At 31.6% G+C, this 25,484-nt stretch overlaps 1 protein-coding gene across 1 annotated transcript in view; it reads right to left on the bottom strand.

Annotated features, from left to right (window-relative positions):
* Window positions 1-712: 712 nt before the first annotated feature.
* Window positions 713-25,484, bottom strand: part of LOC134727678 (uncharacterized) — a 43,783-nt gene continuing 19,011 nt past the window's right edge. Inside the window, exons 5-11 of the mRNA XM_063592059.1 lie at window positions 22,658-22,712; window positions 21,816-21,871; window positions 19,178-19,234; window positions 18,577-18,633; window positions 14,417-14,662; window positions 5,274-5,981; window positions 713-843 (exon numbers count right to left, since the gene is read on the bottom strand). Of these exons, the coding sequence (XP_063448129.1) occupies window positions 713-843; window positions 5,274-5,981; window positions 14,417-14,662; window positions 18,577-18,633; window positions 19,178-19,234; window positions 21,816-21,871; window positions 22,658-22,712 (1,310 nt within the window). The remainder of the gene's footprint in view (window positions 844-5,273; window positions 5,982-14,416; window positions 14,663-18,576; window positions 18,634-19,177; window positions 19,235-21,815; window positions 21,872-22,657; window positions 22,713-25,484) is intronic.

Genomic DNA, 25,484 nt, shown 5'->3' with positions numbered 1-25,484 from the left:
TGTTTATATATTTATTTTTTAATATTGGTATTTCATGTATTCATTTTGGATTGATGAGCAGTGGACAACATTAGAAAACCATGAGCATTACTATGGGATCATGTTGACAAAACAAACCTTCACTTTATCGATTTTCAAGGGAACGGTCAATTAGGGCAAGTGTTTTCGTATGTGTGTGCTTGCTTTTCCATTACAATGGTAAAAATAAGAATATATATCTCAGATGACAATATGTTGATTTTAATGCTTCATTTTATGAGCTCCAGAGTAGTTATATAAGAAACAACTGCGTACTTTATCCAGTGAGCTCCTGTGCATTGCATTGTGCAAAGTAGTTCACATTTTGGTTTCTGAAACGTATAAATACTATCTTGTATTCGTTTCTTTCCTCTAAACTTTTCTATGCCCATAACTTAACATTACTGGGTGCAATATTATATCAACCACTGAGGATATGTGTATAACCAGCTGATATAGATATTGATTAACATAATTATATTGGATGGTGGAAGTTTATTTGTATAAAGCCACGAAACAAAACAAAAAAAAACAACAGAAAAAAACCAGGAAAATGTGATTGATACTGACCATCTGAAGAGATACGCTAAATCTACTGAATTAAGCTATTTTCTTCATGTTTTTTTTATTCCCTTTTACCGAAATTGAAAAAGTATACGAAGCAATGAAATTATAATTATCACTTAAAAACATATTAACTTCCTACTTTAGTATACTGGTCTGTTTCTGTGAATACCAATATGACTGGAGGGTCGAGTGACTCCGGTACGGATTTCTCTTCTGATTGATGACAATGAATATTGTCAAACCAAAAATCAACATATTCTGAAATAAATTAAAATGCAAATGTATATACATATATATATAATTTTCTTTGATGGAAAATTTTATCTACAGATCTCTGGTACAGCTATGGGAACAAAAGTTGCTCCCACATACGCAACTCTCGTGATAGGATTTCTGGAGGATAAAATGTATCAACAAGTTGGAAGTGAATTTGATACAGCTTTTAAAGTGTACTTGGATGGAGAGTTGTCTCATTGGCACTCACACCACATCTTCTTATATCTATAAAATCGGAATGGAAGCGATTCTTAGACGACTGTTTTATCATTTTAAACAAAAGTCACAATTTAGAGAAGTTTCGTAATCTGATAAACACATTACATCCTTCGATAAAATTTACCATCAAATCTAGCGAACATAGACTGCCATTTCTAGATATTTTGATATTAAAGAATGGAACAACCTTAACCACAGATATATATTATAAGAAGACGGATACCTGATTTTTCATTCATGTCATCCTTCACATACGAAAAGAAACATCCCGTTTTGTCTTGCACGACGTGTATGTACAATTGTAAGTGATGAGTTCACGAAGGAATTACGTTTGAATGAACTAAAGGTGTTTTGAAAGAACAAAAATATCCAAACCCACTAATAGAAAAGGGAATAGAAAAGGCAAAAGCAGTACCAATGACGGAACTCAAAACTCGTAAAGAGATTAATACAGAACTTATCCCGTTTGTAAGCACTGATAACCCGTACAATCCTGACATATTCAACGTCATAAAAGCAAATTTGCCGGTTTTACAAAAAACGAAAAAATTAAAAAAGCTTTTCCCTACAGAAAAATTTCTGAAAAGTAAAAGACAGCCTTTAAATCTTAAAAAGATTTTAACAAGGGCTAAGTTTTATTACCCAAATGGAATACAGTACAACGTTTCAAAATGCAATGACCCTAGATATGGTCTTTGTAAATATATGGCAACTGGCCCGCAAATAACATTGAAAAACGGCCAAACCATTGTTCCAAATGCAGACATGAATTGCAAAACGGTAAACCTAATTTACTGTATTGTATGCAGCACTTGCAAGGAATGGTACATCGGACAGACTGGTAATTCAATTTGTCAAAGAGTTCGTGTTCACAGACAACAGATACGAGACCAATCCACACGAATGCAAGATGTGAGCGAACATTTCGAAACGTTCAGTAGTGGAAAATTTGCCGTATATCCATTCTATAAAATGAACGAACCAAACAAATATAAAAGTCTGGCAAAGGAAGCACACTTTGTAAAGGACTTTCAGCCAAAATTAAACGGATCTACGTAAATACGTTGGATTTATCTCCCCTTATCGTTATTGTAACGTAATAAACGTTACCAACGGCAGTGTCGTCAAGGACGTTGTTAAAACGTAGCCTGAAGATTGACAGAAGGCATGAAAGCGCTAGTAACAATATTTTATTGTGGTTCTAGATTTCAGCATCATCAGACTAAAACGACACTAACCTGGTATAAAGAGAATTTTAAGTCATATAAATTGATAAATATTTTTTTTTGTCGGTTCTTGAAAATGTCAGACCTCTTCGTGTTAAAGTTTCGAGAATATCAGCTTTTATCAGTAGTGACTAGATATGTTAGTTTCAGTGTATAATTGAAAGACATGGGATATAAGCCATGACTAGAAAAAAATATTTTTGAAAAGACTTGCAGCGACAACTTATATTTTGTTAACTATAAACATTTTTTTTTTGATACAATGACTTTTTTATTATGTAACCACATTTTCATCTGTAAATCAACTTTGAATTGTTTTACATTGTCATTTCGGGGCCTTTTATATCTGACTATACGGTATGGAGTTTTCGCATGATGAAGGCGGCGTTACGGTTACCTATAGTTGTTAATGTTTGGGTAATTTTGATGTCTTGTTGAGACTTGTCTTATTGGAAATCATACCATATCTTCCCTTTTAATTTTTTAAATTCACGAGAATTTTTGTCAGAATCAGAATGATTGTTTGCTTTCTATTCAACCAAAACATTACTGTATCATGATAGTGTTTACAGCATGACATGAACAAGTGTTTTGGGGGATTTATATCTCATCTGAAATTGACCTATTGAAAACCATCGACATGATTCCTGATCATGATTTTGTTAGATTTTGGAATAATTTAGATTTACTTAATATTTATCTTTATATTCAACATCAGCAATCAAGTACGTTTATTTGGCTTTTATAACTTTCTTAGATTCGAGCCTAACTGGTGAGTCTTTTTGTAGACGAAACGCGTGTCTGGTGCAAATACATCATTTTAATACTGGTATCTATGATAAGTTTATCAACAACTACTGGGTGTATGCCACTTCTGGTTGAGTTTTTTTCCCCGGGTGTTTCATCAGGCCAGTAGTCAGCACTTATGTGTTAACCTTTATTATCATTGATATGGTCATGTGAACAAAAGAACTATGTCAATTGGACATGTTTTGATACTATAACTTCCCTTAAATTTTTACTAGATTAAATTGTTGTTTGCTTTGGAGATTCCGAAAATCGACAAGTTATAGGAAGTCTAATGGGGAATAACTGTACAACACTTGTTGCTGATCTATTTTCGTATTTATATGCGTTACAGTTTTTGACTAAAATCAGCAAAGACCCACCGAGACAGCATATGTTGCAAGTTATAATAATACTTAAGACATAATACATGGCATATTTGTTGGTCATTTATATTTGATGATTTTACTCTGAGCGTTATAAATACCATATCCATACTGATGTGATCGGATGACAAATTATTGGCGTAATTTCCCTTTGAAAATTTTAATTTGGTGATTAGTTCTACAAATTCATGCATTGTAAGTCGCAGAGGCCTAAAATCTTTAAATATGAAGTCCCTGGTCTATTCGGAGGAAGTTGAGGTCAAGGTCAAAGGTTAAGTGTTCTTAATTTGCAATTTTGCTTGTTATCTTTCTTCAAAAGAAATCTTAACAGTTAAAGATGTGATTGTGTTTGCCAGACAATTGTTTAAGATAGGGTGCAACTTCAACCTATTAGGTCGAATTGTTTCGGTCAACCCTTAACACGACGGGTGCAACATGTGAAGCAGGATCTGCTTACCCTCCCAGAGCACCTGATATCACTCCTAGTTTTTGTTGGGGTTCGTGTTGTTTATTCTTTCATTTTCTATGTTGTGTCATGTGTACTATTGTTTGTCTTTTTGTCTTTTTCATTTTTAGCCATGGCGTTGTCAGTTTGTTTTAGATTTATGAGTTTGACTGTCCCTTTGGTATCTTTCGTCCCTCTTTTATAGTGGTTTCTCCAAAACCATACAAGTGATTGACTTGGGTACTTCCGATTTCAGATTACTGGCTATGACCTTCAAATTGAGGTCAAGGTTTAAGGTAAATTTTGACCTCTGCTAAAAAATTATTAAGGTTCATAAAAATAAAAGTCTTCTGCATTTGGTTGAAGACATTTCATTATTTATCAGGTCAACCTGAAATAACCGGAAGTCTGTAATAGAGTAACCCTTTTTTTCATATATTAGTTTAAAGTAACAAATTACATGAAACAGGAGTGACATTTTCCAACACCGTTTTTTGAATTTCATTCTATTATCGAGAAGGAAAGACCTTTAATTGATCTCTGAAGAATTAATTTTTAATTAGGTCTTTCCATTTTTTTTGTGGAAAGACCTATTGTTTTTCTTCTGATTTTTTTTTCTTCCGCCTAATTTTGATCTTGCGATATATATTTGTTTCGAAATTTGTCGCTTAGATATTTGGTATATGATATCGAACTGTTAATGCACTTTTGATATTTACCCTGAGTAACCAATTATTTTATGAAATTGCTCGTCATATTCTTCGCATGAATTGTCCAATTTTGACCGAAGAAATATGAACGCTCCATATAAGAGTTATTCATCTTATGCATTTGATATAAGTGAACCTTTCTATCTTGTGAACCATGAGTGATAGAGACCAAGGATATTTTGATTTGAGGTCTTTGGTAAAAAAAAAATGAGGTCAATGTCAAAGGTCAAGGTCATATTCTATTTTTTGAATTTGGCTTATTTTCATTTATTCCAAAAAACCGTTTCAAATATCAACAAATTATTTTTACTAAATTGTTAGTAGCGACGTGTTGTAACAACGTTAATTTTGATTGCAAGTGTACGTTGAACGTAACAGGGTGTTTTCTACCGTCTTGTTTTTAAAGATATACATATGGTGACTTAACTCATTAACCAAATATATGGTCTTTTGATTTGAGGTCCTTGGTTTATGACCTTGAAAATGATCTCTAGGTCATAGCTTAATTTGACGTTCTAGCCTATATAATCATATATTTGACATTATGAATAGGAAACACCTATCAAGTAGTCACGAACAATTGACATTTAAATTATCATATATATTTTACTTTGATTACGATCGACGATATTTAAAATACCTCCTAGATTTCCAAATTCTGTAAAGCTCACATTCTTTTTTTCAACTTCCTCTTTCATACTTGCAACCAATATATATATACAGCTGTTTGTCAAAAATGCCTGATGTGTAGCATAAAATTCACGCTGTCCAGCAAAGTCCCATAGTCCGCATGGTGCATACTGGCTCTCACTCTTCGAATCTTCTTTAGAAGAATTAGAATATATGTTAGACATCAGATCAGATGGCATTTCTAAGGGTTGAGTCTTACGTTCAACTTGGATTTCTTCTGATTCTTCAATTGTTTCTGTTCTTGTTTTATCTTGTTTTCCGATAAAGTAATCTTTTTTCGATGATTTGGCCTCATTCGGGTTGTCATTTGAGGTATCCAGCAATTGTTTATAATCGTTTCTTTTAATATCTCGTTGGATGTTGTCATTCGTTTTAACAATGTTTTGAATGTCGGTTTCAGATTCCTTGTGATTGATGATGCTTTTGGTGTTAATGGTGTCATTCGTTTCTTGTTTCGAAAATTCGATAGCTTCCATTGTTTTATCAGTTTTTTCACCTGCATATTTGTCATCTATTGGCTTGTCATCTGGTGTATTGTCACCAGCATCTTGTAAGTTTTTTGAGATGTGCAGTTCCGTTTCTGGAATATTAAAGGCTTTTTTCGTTTTGCTTTTGGCGAATGCTCTGTCCAGTCGGTCTTTCTTGTCATTAGATTTATCTGGAGAAAAAAACACATAATATTATTCAATTTTACTGCTTACCTTGATTCAACAGCCCATTTAAAACTGTAAAACAAGAGCGTTTTTTTTTCTTAATTACACCAATTGTTAATACACATAGGAGAGTCCTTTTGTGTACTGGTTTTCATCATCAGGAAAAGATTATGTATCATAAGCCACGTTTCTTACATAATTGTGTAGTTTGTGAGTTAATATAACACCCGAACAGATATCTCGAACGCGCTACTTATTGTTTGATTCAAAAAGTGAATGCATCCCTTATATCAATAATTCTTTCTCGTGTATGTAGTCAGAATTAAAAAGAAAATAAACAAAAGAAAATGTATTAAAAATGACGTTTCCTCTGTCGAATGAATGAGTCAAACAAATACATATATGCATGGATATTTATCACGTTCAGACAACACCAGCGCTTCTAAAAGTTACTGCTTTCAAAAGAAAACTTAAAATATGGATATCAATATAATCAGACAAAAACAAACACTCTTATAAAAAAAAACAATTGAGATACAACTAGTCGAGTGACATTAACCATACATTTTGATTTTCACTGCACCCACCTAACATACGGTTTAACCATATATCATTCGAAAGCACAACATCCATACTATCTTTTTGGCCCAGTCGTCAAAACTTTGTATGGTATTTCCGTCATATCACAACAAAAGGTCAATGTGCGAATATCTCATAACAATACTAAGTGATTTTTGATTTTTTTACCAAAAGTCATACACATGTTATGTAAAAGTATAAAAAAAACATGGATAAAAACAATCTGACTTTTTTTTATCTATCACGACTCGCCTGTTCATTTATCGTATGAGAATAACGAAGTCAGAGATCTACCTTTTAAAACAAATCCCTCACGTATAAACACCATATGTGCACTTTCTTAATTTTACCAAGCAACGTCAGAGGAATATTGCTTACTACAAGGTTTTTAAATAACAGATGGATGTGAATGCTTGTAAGATCTTTAGAAAAAAAGGACGTATGAACAAGATGAATACTACATTTTTGCTATATCCTTAAAAGATAGAGAGACAGGGTGACAGAACAACTAGGTTAATGACCAGTTTTCCAGTCGTTTGATGTTTTTCGGCTTTTGTTTTTGTCATTTGAAAAGATACTTTGTTTTGAATTTTCACTTGTTCACTTGGAGGTCTTTTTTTTGTTGTTTTACTGTTTTATATTTTGCATCAATATCTAAGTTTTAAGCATTGTTGTCTTTTTTCGCTCTGCTTTGGACATAATGTTGTTTCTTCTTTGGTAGAAATAAGGAATAAAATAACAAGAAGGGTCTCAATCCATAGTCGAAGAAAAACAGATGAAAGCATGAGCAAGACGGGAAAATACGACCGACACACAAAACCTCTTTTAAAAGAAACACTTTACCCAAATGTGAGTACACTATATAAAACAGCAGTGTGAAAACAATTATCCAGAAAGGATATTCAATCTTATTTAATCTGGATAATTCATTTTCAGTCATATTTTCAATAAAACAACTACTTAAGTATATAGTAATGATCTAACATTTAAATGAATACGCAAGATTTGAGTTTGAAGAGCGCATAGTACAAACAGTTTTCATTAGAACATTGAACGAACACAAACTTTGTAACACCTTCCACAACGGAAATCTCATTTTTTGACAAATGTATCATTTTTGTTGCTTAAAAGTCTTCATTACACTTTTGTCAAATATGGTTGATCATTATCTGCTGATGTCAGCAATTTCATCTAACCAATAAAAGCAAATGATCCTCATTTGCAGATTGTGTTTTTTAAGAGACCTGCAAAAGCTTGAAATGATTTTTATTTGCAAATGTAGCACAATAAACATTGAAGGATGATCGCTTGTCATGTTTTGAGTTTTTGTCAGATTTTCGGAATCCGCTGATATCATCTATTTTAATGCTTTAAAAAATCCCGTTGACTCTATTTTTTTTCTTTTTATTAATCTCTAACATGTTCAGTCATAAGCCATCTGTAAAAGTATTATACAATCCTTGTTATATTTTTGATAGTTGTTGAGCACTTAAACTTGTCAATGTTAAAGCTATGAAAAAATCAACATAGAATATTTTCCCACCAAAATTTCAATGGCAAAAATCTAGAAAACAAGCAAATTGACCTATATTTTGTCTTTCCTACTTCGGTTCCTTCAATAATCCCCTATCAATAATTACTAGTGTTATGCAAATCTTGTTATTTTGAAACTGAGTAGCGAACCACCTTAAGTTTGAATTTGATTTTGATTCATAGTATTTTGTTTTATGAGGTTTATATAGTTGTTTTTTTAAAATCCACAATAAATTGGAACGTTCAATTTTAACCTTTGACCTTGATTTAACGAAAAAGGTACCGTTCAATTTATTGCCGACCGGGAAAAACAGAAAGTAGAGGTAATAAGCTTTCGAATGACATTTAATATAGCCGTATATTAGGGTGGGTGCGTTAAAGTCATTAATAAGGCGTCTTTTCGAAAAATGTCACTCGCCTAAACTACATTATTTCTGAATTGAAACAGTCATCTTCGGAAGACAATAGTCTGGTTGTATACATTTGTACCCGCGTTCCTTTTTTCGAATGTGACCTCCCGAATCGGATTATTTACCGGGATTTTGTTAACATGAGCAACAATACGGGTGCCACATGTGGAGCAGGATTTGAATACCCTTCACATGATATCAACCCTAGTTTATTGTATGGATCGTCTTACTAAGTCTTTAGATTTTTACGTTGTGTGTCTTGTATACTATATTTTATCCGTGATTTTGTTTTGTTTTTAACCGTGGCGTTGTCAGTTAATTTTCCATCAATGAGGTCGAAGCAATAAAGTTAAAAAGGCCTATAGTATGACAGCATTGAGGACCAACAATAACGGAAAAGTGTTATATTTGAAATCGTTAAGAAATAATTTATTTAAAAGGATCGGTAAATTAACTCTGATCTACATTTCTGGGCTTCTGTTCAATTTTTTGTCCTAAGGCTACATCAAAACTTCCAAACAACATATGCGTACCTTTGGAAGATTTTAGTTAAAGTTTAAAAAAAGAGAGGGACGAAAGATACCAAAGGGACAGTCAAACTCGTAAATCCAAAACAAACTGACAACGCCATGGCTAAAAATGAAAAAGACAATTTAGGGTAATGAAAGCCCTGAATAATTTACCAGTAAATAAAAATTACGTTCATTGAAATCTTCATTAAAATATTTGCCTAGGGAACGAACATTGTAAGATGTTGGCAAGTAAAATCACTATTCAAAATAGAAATATAATGAAAGCAAAATTGTCCCTTTTATCCTAATTTTGTGTGTGAAGTTTAGGTATAATAGTAATTAATTACATTTTTATTTTTAAAGTAATCGACTGTCATCTGTAATGATCTCAAGTTTTTGACTGAATATGCTCACGGTAGGTGTAGTGTCCGGCTAGGTTCGTGATTTTTTAGGGATTTGATCGGTTTTTTTTTCGAGTATGACCACTTTTTCGAGTGCATATGATAAAAAATGTAAATAAACAGACTTCCTTTCTGACCAGATATGAAATATAAGCTTGTGTTTAATATACAATAATTAAGGTTTTATTGTCGATTGGAATAAAAACTGTTCTGATAAAGTGTGTGAATCGTTTTATTCTGTTATAAACGAATGGTTTTTTTAGGAGTGGCAGGAGACGACCTCTTGTAGCGGATTTTTTGTATTACCTATAAAAAAGATGTGGTATGATTGTCAATGAGACAACTCTCTAAAAGAGACAAAACGACACAAAAATTATAAACTTTAGGTCACTGTACGGTCTCCAACAATGAGCAAGGCTAATGTCGCATAGTGAGCTATCAAAGGACCCGAAATGACAAATGTAAAACAATTCAAACGAGAAAACTAACGGCCTAAATTATGTGCAAAAAATAAACGAACAAACGTTAACATTATGTAACAAATTAACAAACGACAACCACTGAATTACAGACGCATACATACAATATGTGGCAGGGTTAATACATGTTAGCTGAATCACAATTTTCCCCCTAAATGGATAGTGGTGTAGTAGTACAACTTAAGAACGAACAATATATATCAGATGGATAAAGATAGAAATACATCTAAAAAACAATGCATTTTTTGTATTCTTCTCAGCTATATATATCCAGTGGGTTTCGTACTCCTTTAAAAAAAAACAGATGAGACGTTGATGCATGATACACCCGTCAAGTTTTCAGAGAATGAAGATCATTATCTTAGGATTGTGCATTTTTTATATATTACTTGGCAATGCATGAATAGACTTCTTCTTCTTCGGATGTCCACCCTATTTGCAGGATCACCGCATTCAAATATCCTAGTTTTAGACAATTTTTAAAAAGGCGTATTTGTTTTATAAAATATTCAAAATTTGTTATGTTTAAATATGTAACTTTGTTTAAGTAGACCAAAAATAATAAAGATAGAGGTAAAACTTAAAAAAAAGGTTACCTTGATGTATTGAATTATATAAAAGTTTTAAAAAATATCAAATTTTGTGTTTTAGAAACATTTGTTTTCTTCCAATATGCCATTTAAGGGTAGATATTTAAAAAAAACATAATACTGGCCTAATAGGGAAATTTGTATGTTTACTTGTAACAAAAAACAAAAAAACAGGTTCGGTGACACCATTTGTTCTCTTTTTATTTTCTTAAAACATATAATAACACCTATATTCTCACAATAAAATTTTCAAAATTTGTTAGGTTTAAATATGTTACTTTGTTTAAGTAGACCAAAAATAATAAAGATAAAAGGTAAAACTTAAAAATAAGTTTACCTTGATGTATTGCATTATACAAAAGTTTTAAAAAATATCAAATTTTGTGTTTTAGAAACATTTGTTTTCTTCCAATATGCCATTTAAGGGTAGATATTTAAAAAAAACATAATACTGGCCTAATAGGGAAATTTGTATGTTTACTTGTAACAAAAAACAAAAAAACAGGTTTGGTGACACCATTTGTTCTCTTTTTATTTTCTTAAAACATATTATAACACCTATATTCTCACAATTTATTTCTAAACTCATAAAATTGTTTTAATGCAAACAAATGTGTTTTTAATGAACAATCTTACCAAATTTAGGCAATTTTCAAAAATAGCACGGTGACCCATACCTTTTACTATATTTAAAAAACAAAATAGTAAAATCTTTGTTTTGGCAAAGTAGAAAGAAAATTCTATCAAAGAAAATATAAACTTATGATCTAACTTAAATCATGAACAAACAAATCGTTTGTATTTTAAGATTATAGAGATAAACTTATCATAGATACCAGGATTGAAATTTCGTATAAGCGCCATTCAAGCAGTCTGTCTACAATAGACTCATAAGACGCTCGATTCAAAAGAAAATCAAGGCGGCCAACTGAAGTATGAATATAAAGATAGATATAGGAAGATGTGATATGAGTGCCAATGAGACAACTCTCCATTCAAGTCAAAATTTCAAAATGTAAACCACTATAGGTCAAGGTACGGTCTTCAACACGGAGCCTTGGCTCACACCAAATAGCAAACTATAAAGGGCCCAAAACATTACTAGTGTTAAACTGTTCAAACGGCAAAACCAACAGTCCAATCCATATACAAAACGAGAAACGAGAAACACTTATGAACCACATAAACAACCGACAACTTCTCATCATCAGATTCCTGACTAAGGAGAGATGTACACATAGATTATCAAAAATTTCTAAAAGTGTTGTCAAATACTGAAATTATGCTTTTAAATTAAAGAATTTGAATACAATAACCTTTTTTTCCAGGGTAGTTCAGACTTCACAGTTTGACACATTTAAAAAAAAAAGCTTTATGTTATAGATAATGCATATTTTAGGGGTTTTCTTGTCGTAGAACACACCGCGGGGTGTCAGGATTTATCAAATGAAAGACCGACCGTAGGGAGGTCTTTCTTTGAACAATCCTGAAAACCCGAGGTGTGTTCTACGACAAGAAAAACCTTAACAAATGGATTATCTGACTTCTATACCGTCAAATAAATATTATTTTATTATAAAGATTTGCAAATTTTAATATCCTATTTTACCGACAACACGAAAGTGGGTTATTCCTTTCTAATGCGGTCAAATGTATTGTTACCCTCCGATAACGGTGTATGACAAATACAAGACACATTAATATTGTAAGTAATTTATTGTACCACTCAATTTATGGAAAAGGGGGAGGGGTATGTTCTTTTTCCATTTGTAACGTCATTTCTATCGCGGAAAATGGTTATTTTTGTAAACAATTTTAATTGAATCGAATGAAAAATTCAGAAAGATTGTCTTTTGAATAGCAATACATTTTATTAACAGATAATCAGGATATATGTATATACCCTCTGCACCCGACCCTTTTCTGAGTTACGTTAATGTTATTCAATAGAATATAATATTATCATACTAGTTGATCGTTTGATAGAGTAAAAGTATACATAAATTTAAAACAGTTAAGAACTGACACAAAGACGAATATAAATTCATGTAGGTCACAGTAAGATTTTCTATTCAGTGTTTATCTTCCTGAACATGCATGAAATATTTGCCACTCGAAGTTAAGCAAGCAACCAACAATAAACCAACCTATTCAGTGTGACTCAATAAGATGTTCAAAATCTAACACACGAATATGTTAAATCTGTCTTTTTATTTATGAACGTCTATATTAAAATTCATCTCACATATATGATAATGTTTCTTTATTATAGCGATAAGTTAACAAAACTTCACGTTATTTGTTTCTAAAATTAAAATGCGGGCAATGTGAAGGTTTCTTTTACATCTTTCATCGATTGAACTTTAAAATATAAATATCCAAATCGGCAACAAAAAACTATCAGACGAATAAAATTTTGAAGATAATTAAAGATCATTGCATTTTTATCAAGGAAAGTAATGACCTCACACAGGTCATTATTTTATGCCTTTGAGCATTTTCATGGAAAAATGGTATCGTCCGGGTTGATTCTGAAAAAGAATGACCTGTAGTTCTGAAAGAAAATAACTCCATATAGGTATATAGAGTCTTTTTAATGTCATGCATTGAATACATGTGTTTCTATTGTTGGCATTACTGTGTACTTTGTCAGAAAATTGGGCTGAGTATCGTGCAGCTTGAGACAACAAAACGAATTTTAATAACACTCTTTCTAGAGTTTATATATTCTGTTATATCAGTACTATTATGTATAATCTATAGAAAACTCGAAGTATTGTTTTCTCAGTTCAACTCATAGGTTGTATTTTATCTAAAACTATCGAAATGTAATAGAAAAATAAACGATGAAGGTATCACACTGATGGATGTAATCGATTGAATTACTTTCACTTTTAAATTTAATCTATTACTTAAAAAAATAAATAAGTTACAATCGATCTGGATAACAGATTATGAATACATTTATATCTAAACTCCACACACAAAATAACATAAAAGATGCGATATAATCTCTCCTGGCTAATTTTCATTTTTTGATAGTTATGTTTCTTTGCCAACAATTACTGTGATTGTTGTCTGTGCTTGTATCTTATGTTTTAGATTTCAATTCACATAATGTTTAATTTACTATTAAATTACGTAATCTTTGTTACTATAGATTACTTTAAATGTGTTTACTTTATTCTTTCAAAGATACAAAGCTTGGAAGTAAGGATGAACGTGTCAAAAACTTATTTCAAAAGAAATAGAACAACCTTATTTAAATGGAGACTTTGTTTACCGAGGCATGAAATTTAGAAACGATCACGGTAATATAACCGATCTTTTGAATAAACTCATACTATTTTTATAGTTTTTACAATATGTTGATACCTGTATTTTGGCATTGCACAAGAACATGTATTTCTATGACTGTTAATGAAGTCTAAATTCATTGGCGTTTGAAAGTGTTCTAATTTATAATTTAGCTAAAACATTATTTGAGATTTTTTTTTTTAAATGTTGGTCCTCAGTCAATGCCCTTTAAATTTGAACTGTATTTAACCCCTTATTGTTATGAACGTCACTGATGAAAATTTTCATGGCGAGTGTTTAGCATTTTTACATTTTTGTATGTTTATCTTTATGATGTTTTGTGCGTTTATATACATGACTTTTGTATTAGTTGTTATATTGGAAGTGAACAAGCTCAAAGTTACTGAGAGCACTATTAGATTTGTACTAAATGTTTTTTGTCATAGGGATGTATAAAAAACCGGTTTGCATTATTCATGTTATTGTAATTTAATTCTAATGCGTTGAACCTAATTGTTTACAGTTGTTAAAGTTTCTTTTATTAGGTATCATGTGGGTCGTCTGCTTCAATCCGTTATATTGAAAAAATCAACAAATAAAAAAACTAGTAATTTGCATGTTTGTTACAAATGTTCCTACCTTTGCCGATTATCCATTTTCCATCTTTTATGTCTATTTTGCACTGACGAACGACAACTTGAACACCATCTGTACTAGATACTTTATCAATACTTTCGTTTAATAATCTCTTTAATAGGCAGGTTTTTCCAACCCTTTCCTTGCCAACAATCATTATTCTCAGGAAATGCCGATTTTCCATTTCTGAACTTATTACTTTTTCACGTTTCTTTCTTTCTTCTTCTTCTTCTTCTTCTTCTGACAATCCTTATAAAAGAAACAAAACGTAAAGTAGAGAAGTGTGTGACTTTTGAAATTGATTATGACAGAATAATATACTTCAATTGTTCAGTTATTTGACATCTTTCTCAAAAGTGTTGTGATTTTAGGTCATGCAAAACCATTCAAACATAGACATCGTATTGATTAATTACGAACGGTTGTTGGTAGGACGTTTATTTTATTATATAAATGTTATATTTGTACCATGGAGAAGCAATTTCAGTTCAAACTATATTAGAGAAACATATTAGCCGTATTTTTTCCCCTCAAATTATAATTGATCTAAAATTTAAACAGAAGTGATACTTAAACATGTTAAACTCCTACGTCATTGACGTACTAACAACGTAATGACAAAAAACAAAAAACAGGACAATAAAAATAAGCGTAAATCTACAAAACACATCATAAAAAACTTTCAGATGAGCAACAGAAACAAATTGAATCAGGATGTAAATAAGATGTCTAATAGGGTGAGTTGATCGATTGCACACATGCCCGTGCAGTTGCTCTTGCAATTACAAAATAGAGCGTTCGTGTTTATATGTGAAACCATTCTTTCTCAATTCCTCTCTGTTTACTATATAATTTCAACTTTATCTTCCTTAGTTTAATACTTTACAGCAACACTCGATCAAGGTAATCACGATAGGATTAACAAGCTCTAGAAAATTGTTTTACTTATAAAATGTATGCGCTACATTCAATTGAACCAACATTTTGGAATGAAAATAAAATAAGGATCCGTTAAGTGTATTATTACATTGATCTAAATAAGGAACTATAAAGAGATGAGGAACCGCGTATGTAACTAGAAAACTTGATGACTGGCTTAATCAGAGAAAATGAAAAATAAACAAAGAAAGAGGATGCATTCCTCGTATTGTTTTTTTTTTTTTTTTTTTTAAATATTTGTGGACTTTGGACTGTTATCAGTTAATCATAAAACGCCTTATTACGTTAAATATTACATTGCACTACATGGCATTACTTTTTTCACATACTATTATCTTCTACACATTATTGGTTATTCAGCCAAAGCAGATTTTCAGATTTCTGGATTGATTAAGAACACAATCATTGTGATATGGTGTATTTTTTTTATTCTGAAAAAAGCATTACTATAAAAGTGTTTTATTGTTGTTAAAACATCAATGAATACCTTGTCATGATAAAATAACATAAACACTAATGAGTTTGTTTGCCAATCAATCTTTATACCATTTTCACTCTTGGTCATAATTGAAACTCTTTGTTTATTATATAATTAGGAAAGAAATTCTCAGTTAATAGTTTTAATTGGAATTAATAAAACAAATATATGTTTATAAAAATAAAATCTACATTAGTTCGAACAGATATTATACTTCGTATTTGTAATAATTGTTTAAAAAAAAAACCATGGAAAACACAGAGATGTATACCTTAAAGCCCTAACAATGTTAAAATGTATTTGTTGAATTGAATAGACTTGTTACTTAAATTCAATAGATATACAGAACATGTATTGCAAATGTAAGAACATTTTGAGACTCCATGTTGTTTTTCAAAATGTTTGAATTTTTTAACATAATAATGACATTTCCATATGTAATAGTGGAGTGACCAAGCAAACCATTTTTCAACTTTAATGAACCACCCTTCATGCAGGCTTAATTAAGATTATTTGGAAAGAGGATTTTTTATTCTTTAACTTTTGCCTGGACGTAGAATTAAAATATAATGTTTTTTTTTAAATAAGGTCAAAGGTTAGCGATTGCGTTTTTCACTATTGTCAATTTATTTCACAAGATGTTATAAAAAGTCTGCAAAAATATTTGAATTGTTACTAAACAAGAAATTCATATTAAAATAAACTGTGACACTTCATTTTCAACTTAATTTGTAAATAATGAAACCACCAAATGTATATCTTAAAGGGAATTCAGACTAGCATCAACCGAATCTCAATTCATTATTTTTTACATTGCATATTCTTCTAAAGATATGTTTCTGAATTTTATGGCATTTATAAAAAGAATCGAAGTCAATTTGGTTTTTGATTTGATGTATTTTTTGGGCAGTCACAAATATTTGACAAGGCAATTAAATCAAACGAGTTTGATAATGGACTCAAGTTTTAGAGTATACACAATCTCTATTAACTTTTCAGGATTTATGTGCCTTTGAGAGCTGAGAGCGAACCATTTTTACCCTCTTACCATCTAGAGTCTTTGGAGAGTATGATCAGTGGTTTAGCATTATGCAAGTTTATCCAAACTTGCGTTTGAATCATTTCACAAGACTGTGGCGGCAAACTCCACGTGTAGATTGTTTAGATCATCGTCACGATATATGAACTTTCCCTTCGGATCATATTTCCCTTTGATAGAGATGATTCATATCACATTTACAACATTTCCACATGGCACCATCATCGTGGAACAGAGCTGAACGTATGTGCTTTAACAAAGTCACCTGATTTACACTTGAGTTTTGAGGTCTTGGTTGCATCGTCGAATGTACTAGTACTAGTATTGAAAGGAGACCTCGACATAGGACTGTAGAAGACATTGGTTTCAGAGATTTAAGAAGAGAATCATGATCATTTATTGAGGTTTTCATTTCTGTTAGAATACTGGTATTTATCAACGGCTAAATGGGTCGGTCATATTTGAATGCATGATAATAATGCTAATACTGATTTTGATCTCATTTCAGGACTAAAATCCAAAAGAATGTGTATAGTAGGCATCCTTAAGCTTCGAGGTACAGCAATTGTTTCCTTGTCCTATGATGCCTATACAACCTTTAGAATCTGTAATAGTAGTTTTCTCTGTAGCAATATCAGTGCAGATACCATGTAGGGCGACATGTTTATATCCTCAACACCAATTGAAGAATGCTTTTGACGTATCTTAACATTGTTTTATAGTTGTAAATAGTATTGCCATGTCGAGGCTTTGCATCTATAACCGGAGCATAGACTACAGACGAAATTTCAGATTTAGTCATGTTGTAAGAACCTGTCTAAAATGGAACAGTTTGTTTAGCGCTCTCTGCAGAAAATGGAATAGACTCTAAGTTTTGTCTTGAAAGAAATCGCAGAAATACCAAAAAACAGGACAGATATATCTCGGTTTTTTACGAAACAATATAAAATCTTCCCATAAACATTAGAATAACGACGTGGTTCATATCGTTCTGTTGGCTTGTCGGAAGGTTATAAACATGCCAATAGACTGGTATATATTCGAATCATTCAACGCAAAAGATCTTTCTAGTTCCCGTTTAACCCTTATGGAACTCATGTGGACGTTTAATGAGTCGTTTTTATACTGAAATACAACTCTAGTCATATGGAGTGACATGTATTTTTACCATCGACTGTTTCAGCATTAAAAAAGTTTATATTTTTTACTCCCTCCTGCAGTATAATACGACCACCTTTTCTAAATAAAGCGACACTATAAGGTACATGGGACATGTCTTGGATTCTGTCTATTTTCAAATTTGCTAATACAGCCCGATATCTACGTACTTCAGAATAGGATGCACAAAAACAATGAGAGTTTGGATTTTAAATGAATTGTTTAGAGCCAAAATACAGTAAATAAAGAAGTATAAGTGGAAAACAAGTTTATTGGTTTTTTTACTACTTTATTACGCCCTTTTAAGGATATGACAATAAATAAAAGTCATCAACAGAATTGAGATCTAAAAAATTAAAAACACAATTTGGCCATGGCCTTGTCAGTTTGTTTTAGATTGATGAGTTTGACTGTCCCTTTGGTATCTTTCGTCCCTCTTATACATTAAGGGGGTTGTGTTTGCCATGGAGTTCACAGTTAGTATTCGATTTTTGAGTGCAAATACCCCTATGTATAACTATAAAATGTAGCTAAATCTTATGTACTTACTATCTGTCACGACTTGTTCAATATTTGTTTGTAGAATGTAAATCCACAAAGCGACAACTGAAATAAGAGATGCTTTGCTTCAATAATAACATTATCACCATAGATATCACATCCGGCTAACAATTTTGTAGGCCAGACCCGTGTTTTGTCTGCAATATACATGTACTCCTCATTGAAGCTTGAATCAAAAACGCATGATAATGTAAAAAAATAAACAAAATAACAAAAACAGAAGACCGAGGAAAATTCAAATTTGTGAGTCCCGAATCAAATGGCAAAAATACATGCTTAAACACAGCAACATTTTTTTTAACAAATGTTTCGTTGCCTTGGTCATGTTGGTACAGTCATATTCTGGTTCAACATTCATAGAACAAGTTGCTGCGTATATGTAGCAATCCCGTATTATTATCTGGGATAGATTCTGAGTCTCAAATAGCTTTTTAATATTTTTAGTATTAGAATGAGCGTTCCTATGAAGCTCACCTGGATCAGTGCCTTGAAGATTTGGTTTTCATATTTACTTTAAATTTTAAGACACTGAACAGAAAAGGTTATTTTAATGCTGTTGTAGCTACATGATATATTATATTATACTTACGATAGCATAAAACCAGAATTATCAGGACAATTGCAGGAATTTTTGTACGCATTGCATCTACAATTATTCAAAATACACCAACAATGTCTTGTGTTATTGATTTTAAAGTAAAGGGGCAGTAGCTGCCAAAATCTCTTTCACAAATTTGACTTAAATTCTCATATATGATTCCTAACATAATAAAACATATATTCAAATTATAAAAGGTTCTAAACAAAAGTTAACAATACATGCATATAACATTCTGTTTAAGAATTTCGTGTATATTTTAGTGACAATTTCCTCTCTCAACACAGACGAGTTATGTATTTATCTAGTTGTAAAACAGAAGTGCTTTGGGTGTATGTGTGAGCCAAAATTTGTTCCTGTGAAAAAAGTTCCAGTGGAACTAATCTCACAGGAAATATGTTCTGGGAGAACTTTTTTTATAGATAATTTCAATGTAATTTTTTCCATCTCTATAAAATAAGTTCCCCACTTCACCTGGTGAAATAAGTACCGGGTTGGTGAAATTTGTTCCTTACCTAGTGAAATAGGTTCTAGGTTTATGAAACTTGTTCCTTACCTGGTGAAATAAGTTCTGGGTTTGTGAAATTTGTTCCTCACCTTGTAAAATTAGTTCCTAGTCTGTGTGAAATAAGTTCCACTAGTTGAACAGGTATCTTATATACTCAGTCTGAGCATTTGTCATCAGAGAATTTAAAAGTTATCATTCAAGTGCATTATAAAAATAAGTATATTATATTGATAATATAATAAATAAAAAATGTAAATTATTCAATTAGGATCTTGTGGACTATAGCAAATGTTTAACTATATACGTAAAAAATATCAAAATGACAGTCCCACTTTTGAGCCAGAAAAGAGCAGAACAAGAAAATTCTTTCAGAAAAAATTAAAGTATAGTTAAAGATGAACATATGAATTAATTTGAAAAGGTCAAAATGACTGATCAATTACTCCAAAAGACATGAAGAAACAAAAGACACACTCTTTTGAAACTGTTACATGACAAGTACATGTATGACTAGAACACAGGGCCATGACAGTTAACAGGAACCAAGGAGAAATACCACATGAAACATAGATACATAGATACAAATTATCTTGTTACCCTGTAGAACTTTACAGTCATGCATACAATTGCACATGTATCCCATGCCCATGCAACAAATATAGTCCCTAGTGTTAACAGTGGGTTACTTGCCAATAATTTTTATACCCCTTCCAAATTTATTTCTCCATGTTTAATGCCTCAAATTGTAAGAAGGGGTGAAATTACACTGTGAAAAAATTTGGGTCCAGAATTTTACAGGAAAGTAGTGATTTGGTCCAGATGAAAAAGGTTAAAAATTAGCACTTCGGAAGCTGTCAAAAGATTTCAAGACACCCTAAACACAAAATTGTCCATATTTTGAGTTAGAGACGATGAAATTTTCTATAATTTTGATATAATTTGTCCCAAAAGTAGTACAACACACTGTAAAAATTTCATTGAGAAAGCGCAGGTGGGATTTTTTTAATTTTCATTTATGTTCTAAAAGAAATGCACTACGAAATAATTGTGTTCTCGGACCATTTAGCTTGCATTAAAATTTAATTGTAACCAGAAAATATTCCGCTGTGCAAAATGTTGCAAAGGTACTTATTTCAGTGAAAATAGTTTTGAGGAGATTTTATTCATTGATTTCTTTGAAATATGTACATATTGGTCTAAAATTATTATCACAGTACTTATTTAAAACTTTTAATGATTAACTGGAAAAAAATCATGGAGCTATGATATTTGTTCCGGAACTTCTTTCATATTTGGTCAATCAAATAGTCCCGGAACAAATTTTACAGTGCTGGAACATATTTTCTGTGATATTAGTTCCGGCGGAACATATTTCACGCTGGAACAAATTTTTTGATACATAGGTACATAATAAATTGAGCTTTAAGCATTTAAGAATGATTTGAAAAACAGGTTATGAATAAACAAAAAATATTTTATAACCAGAATTATCATTGCTGGACGGAAAACCTAGCTAAAGAACATTCTAGGCATATGTTATCATAGAATTGTGTCCAATTGATTGTGAAGTCCATCCTTGCCTAGAGGACAAAAAGCTGTTTTTACAAAACTTTTAAAGTTGTAATCAACATTCTTTGGGTGAAACGTCTACAAGCATTTCAAATTATATGTAAAATATGCATGTCAACAAGGAATGTTATTAGCTATTTCAAACAATGACTAGTTAAAAGAGCTGTTCATTTTTTTTGTTTCCTTCTAACAAAAAACACCCAATATTTATAAACAGAGGGGTGAAAATATCAAGGGACATTACAAGTCATTTAAAGTTATAAACTAACAACTTCACGACAAAAAAACCCGACGTAAAGCCAAAAAAAAATTCACAAAACCGAATAGATTTTTTTTAGCGTAACGCGACCAATTACTGAAACTGATGGTGTTTACAGGCGCTCTAAGAGAATAAACAGCTTCTACACTACCTGTGTCAATTATTAGAATGCTCAATTCATTCGTGTAACACAATACGTTATTCATTTCAAAGTACATAATTATATTGATGCTTTGTACTCAAAGGATTTGTTATTTGTTGTTTTGTTTTTGTTTTATCAGGTTCACACTTACGAGTAGGAGAATCTAGATTATATCTATTGTTGTCTAGTAACTGTGATATATTAAACCTATTGAAAAAAAAAATCTTTTGTATTACATTGTACATATCAAATGAGTAATTACACAAACACGTTGATGTAGATCAATGCAAGCTTTACATAAAATTACGTTCAACATTGATTTTACTGTTTTGAGCAGGAAATTCATTTTAATCTGGCTTTAAACACGAACTAATGAACACGTCACATCGATTATCTATCAGAGTTAAGTATTTCTGTATTATATTATGTTTTCTGTTTTTTTTGGGAATCCGATGTACAATAAAAACAAAAATATGTCGCACCAAGTTTACCTGTTTTGCTCATGTACAGGTCAAATGAAAACACTCAGTTTATATGTAGAATGAAGCAAATAACAAAAATACCTAGCGCTAAAGAAAATTCAAAACGAAAAGTCCTTTCAAATTGAGCGAATAGAAAACACTTGTCATATTCCTGACTTTGTACAGGCATTTGGTTATGTAGAAAATGGTGGGTTAAACCTGATTTTATATCTAGCTAAACCTTTCATTTCTAAAAACAGCAATATGTTAGCTTAACAAACAGATATAAAAGGAAAAAGGTGTAAAAATTGGGGTATTGCAGTCAACATTGTGTTATAATCTTAATCAATATTATTAGTAAAAAGCGTTTACTTGACATGTATATGTAAATTTGTTATTACACGTTATGACACAATAATTTGTTAAATCATAAGCGTAAAATGTTAATTTAAATATACAAATCGGTTACTTAAATGAAAACAAAAGCGAGCGAAATTGATGTCTTTTTGAACCTTGAATTAACAGAACTTACATATATTCCAATGAACGGTTTGTCATACTATCTATTTCAACTGAGCATTTAACATCTGGAAAAAATATCATAGGTCAATAGTTACTGATGTATAGACCTTATTTTTTTATGTTGCTTATCTTTCATTTTTTTTGCTGGTTTTCATATTATCTTGTTATCAAAATTTACCGAGTACAACTATTTCTAATTTCTTTTATTCTGTCTCATCCTTGCAAGCAAACAAGCGCTCGTCATGATTATAGTAAACTACAATTCCCTTTACATGTTTTAATGATTATTCCATTGTTGTCATCATCGTTACGTGTTATTTGTTAATAATTTAATAGCCATACGGAATACATCTGTCATTTTTATGATAATGTTGACTTTTTCAAAAGCAGTTATAAGGAAGATGTTCTGTACTACAATGTAAGTGTGTCTCCTTGGTGTATATTCTTTATAAAAGGTCTATTTTTGAAGACTCATTTTCAATTAACTAGGAATGCAATGAACGGATGAAGGCATCGCACTCGATTTTTGATTGAAAAACTCACGCTCTATTGTAATTAATAGAAAATGCCAGCGAAATCGCGGTACACATTGGCAAGTGTCGAAATTAAGAATGTGGACACGGTAAATGCATTTGAATTCGTTAGTTAAATAATTGTATCTTTTAATCAAAAGATTAACAAGGTTAATAAGTAAAAAGGAGGAGGGGTCCGAACGTCTAGTGTCTTTGTTTAAACATAAAAAGGGGGGAGGATCACTTCGACACGTTCAACGCCCAGTTCATGTTTGGACAGTTCTGCACCTAAATAAAAAGGGTGGATGTCATTTAATTTAGCAAAATGCTTCACTTACAAAATTTGTACATAACAATAATGGATCATTATAGACCTAAGTGTTCTATTTTTTATCCTTGCTTCTTACTTTTATTTGTATTTTGCGGGCAGTACATCGACTAAGCATGCGTAAAAACGTATACATGTGATAGCACGGATCGATAACGATGCATATTTTCTGAGAAAAAAAATCCAAACACTAAATCTATACGTCATATCACAAATATATTCGATTTTTTATGGTTTTAGAGGAGTTGCGTTTAAATGAAATCGGTCTCTTCCTTATGTAGAACTAGAACACACCCGTGACATCGCGGGTCCGTGACTGAACTAAAGTATATAACTATGCGCAAGCCTTACTTTAGTGTTAGTATTGTCATCTGATAAAATCATGCCTATTATAAGATACACAGTTTTCTCTGCTTTCAAATCTTTTTTAAACTAATTATTTGGAGAAAAAAAGGTCCTGGAATGGAGTATTTTTTTAATCAACAGCATTGTCCTATATTAGTTATAAATTAAGTTGAATTCTTTGATTCGCTGATTTACGTCACTCATGCCCGCTAACAAATTGAAAACTGTACCTATACGCCTTATTTTTTGTCCAGATTTTTAGTATTCGTATTGTTATCTTAGAAAGTCTTTCTGATTAAAATACTTCAATAGGTAACAATTTGACAATTTAGAAGTGTCAACCCTGTGATTATGACCCGTGTATATAGCATATTAATCCTGCATACACTGTTTGGTGGTGCCCCTGTCGGATGCGGAACGTACAGGTAAGGTAATAAGTAACAGGTGATTATACTATTGGTATCGGTATCGGACTCGACCCGGAACTTCTTAATTATTGGCAATATTAATTACGTAGAAAACAAAAGGGCCTGGAGTGGTGTAATTTTTAATCTACACCTTTGTACTATATAAGCTGTATATAAAGTTGAATTCTTTGATTCGTCGTTTTCACGTGATGACGGCTGACAAATTGGACCTCGTAATTTTAGTTTTATAGATGTGTATGACAATGATTGCAACACTGCTAACTTACGCCTTATAATGCAACAGGGAGATGTTATGAAATTAGCACATTCGGTATTCGAGCAATTTTTTCGAAACATGAATTTGTATTTAAAATGCGTCAAAAAGGTAATACGTCAAAGGGACATTTACAACTTATTAGTCGAAGAGAAGCCACAACCTCTTCGCCAAAACACGATTAGCAACGAAACGACAAACAGCAGTTTACAAAGGAAATGTCGAAAATGACAATGAGCAACACTCGTGCCACCAAAAACCTGTAAACTTACGGACTTTTTCTTTTTGGTGTGTCACTTAATAGATATAGGAAGATGTGGTGTGAGTGCCAATGAGACAACTCTCCATCCAAATAACAATTTAAAAAGTAAACCATTATCATGATTATAGGTTAAAGTACGGCCTTCAACACGGAGCCTTGGCTCACACCGAACAACAAGCTATAAAGGGCCCCAAAGTTACTAGTGTAAACCATTCAAACGGGAAAACCAACGGTATAATCTATATAAACAAAACGAGAAACGAGAAACACGTAAATATTACATAAACAAACTACAACTACTGTACATCAGATTCATCAGATCAGACTTAAGTTTATCTTATACTGTAAAGGCTATTTTGTTGATTTGTCTTTAGGGTTATATAATGTTTCAAGTATTTTTAGATACCGTTATTATAGATACCCGGATTTAAATTGTGTACACTGGACTAGAGTTACGTCTATAAAAGACGCAGAAGTAAAAAAAAAAGCTAAAAGGACCACATTAAGTTCAACGTTAGAAGAGCATTGAGAACATCATTTCTAACAGGGTTTGCCAAAACAGCCAAGGTAATCCATACCTGCAGGTAGACAATTCTTAGTATTTAAAAAAAAAATAAAACATTCAAAATGTTGTTAACAGTTGATTTATAAATATGATCATATCAATGATAATTAATGTAACTGATCATTTTTGAAAGCAGTCGGTAAC

The sequence above is a fragment of the Mytilus trossulus genome, chromosome 8 (genome assembly GCF_036588685.1).
Source record: "Mytilus trossulus isolate FHL-02 chromosome 8, PNRI_Mtr1.1.1.hap1, whole genome shotgun sequence".
Taxonomy (NCBI): domain Eukaryota; kingdom Metazoa; phylum Mollusca; class Bivalvia; order Mytilida; family Mytilidae; genus Mytilus; species Mytilus trossulus.
The sequence above is the reverse complement of the archived record's forward strand: the minus strand, read 5'-3'. Positions and strand labels throughout refer to the sequence as shown.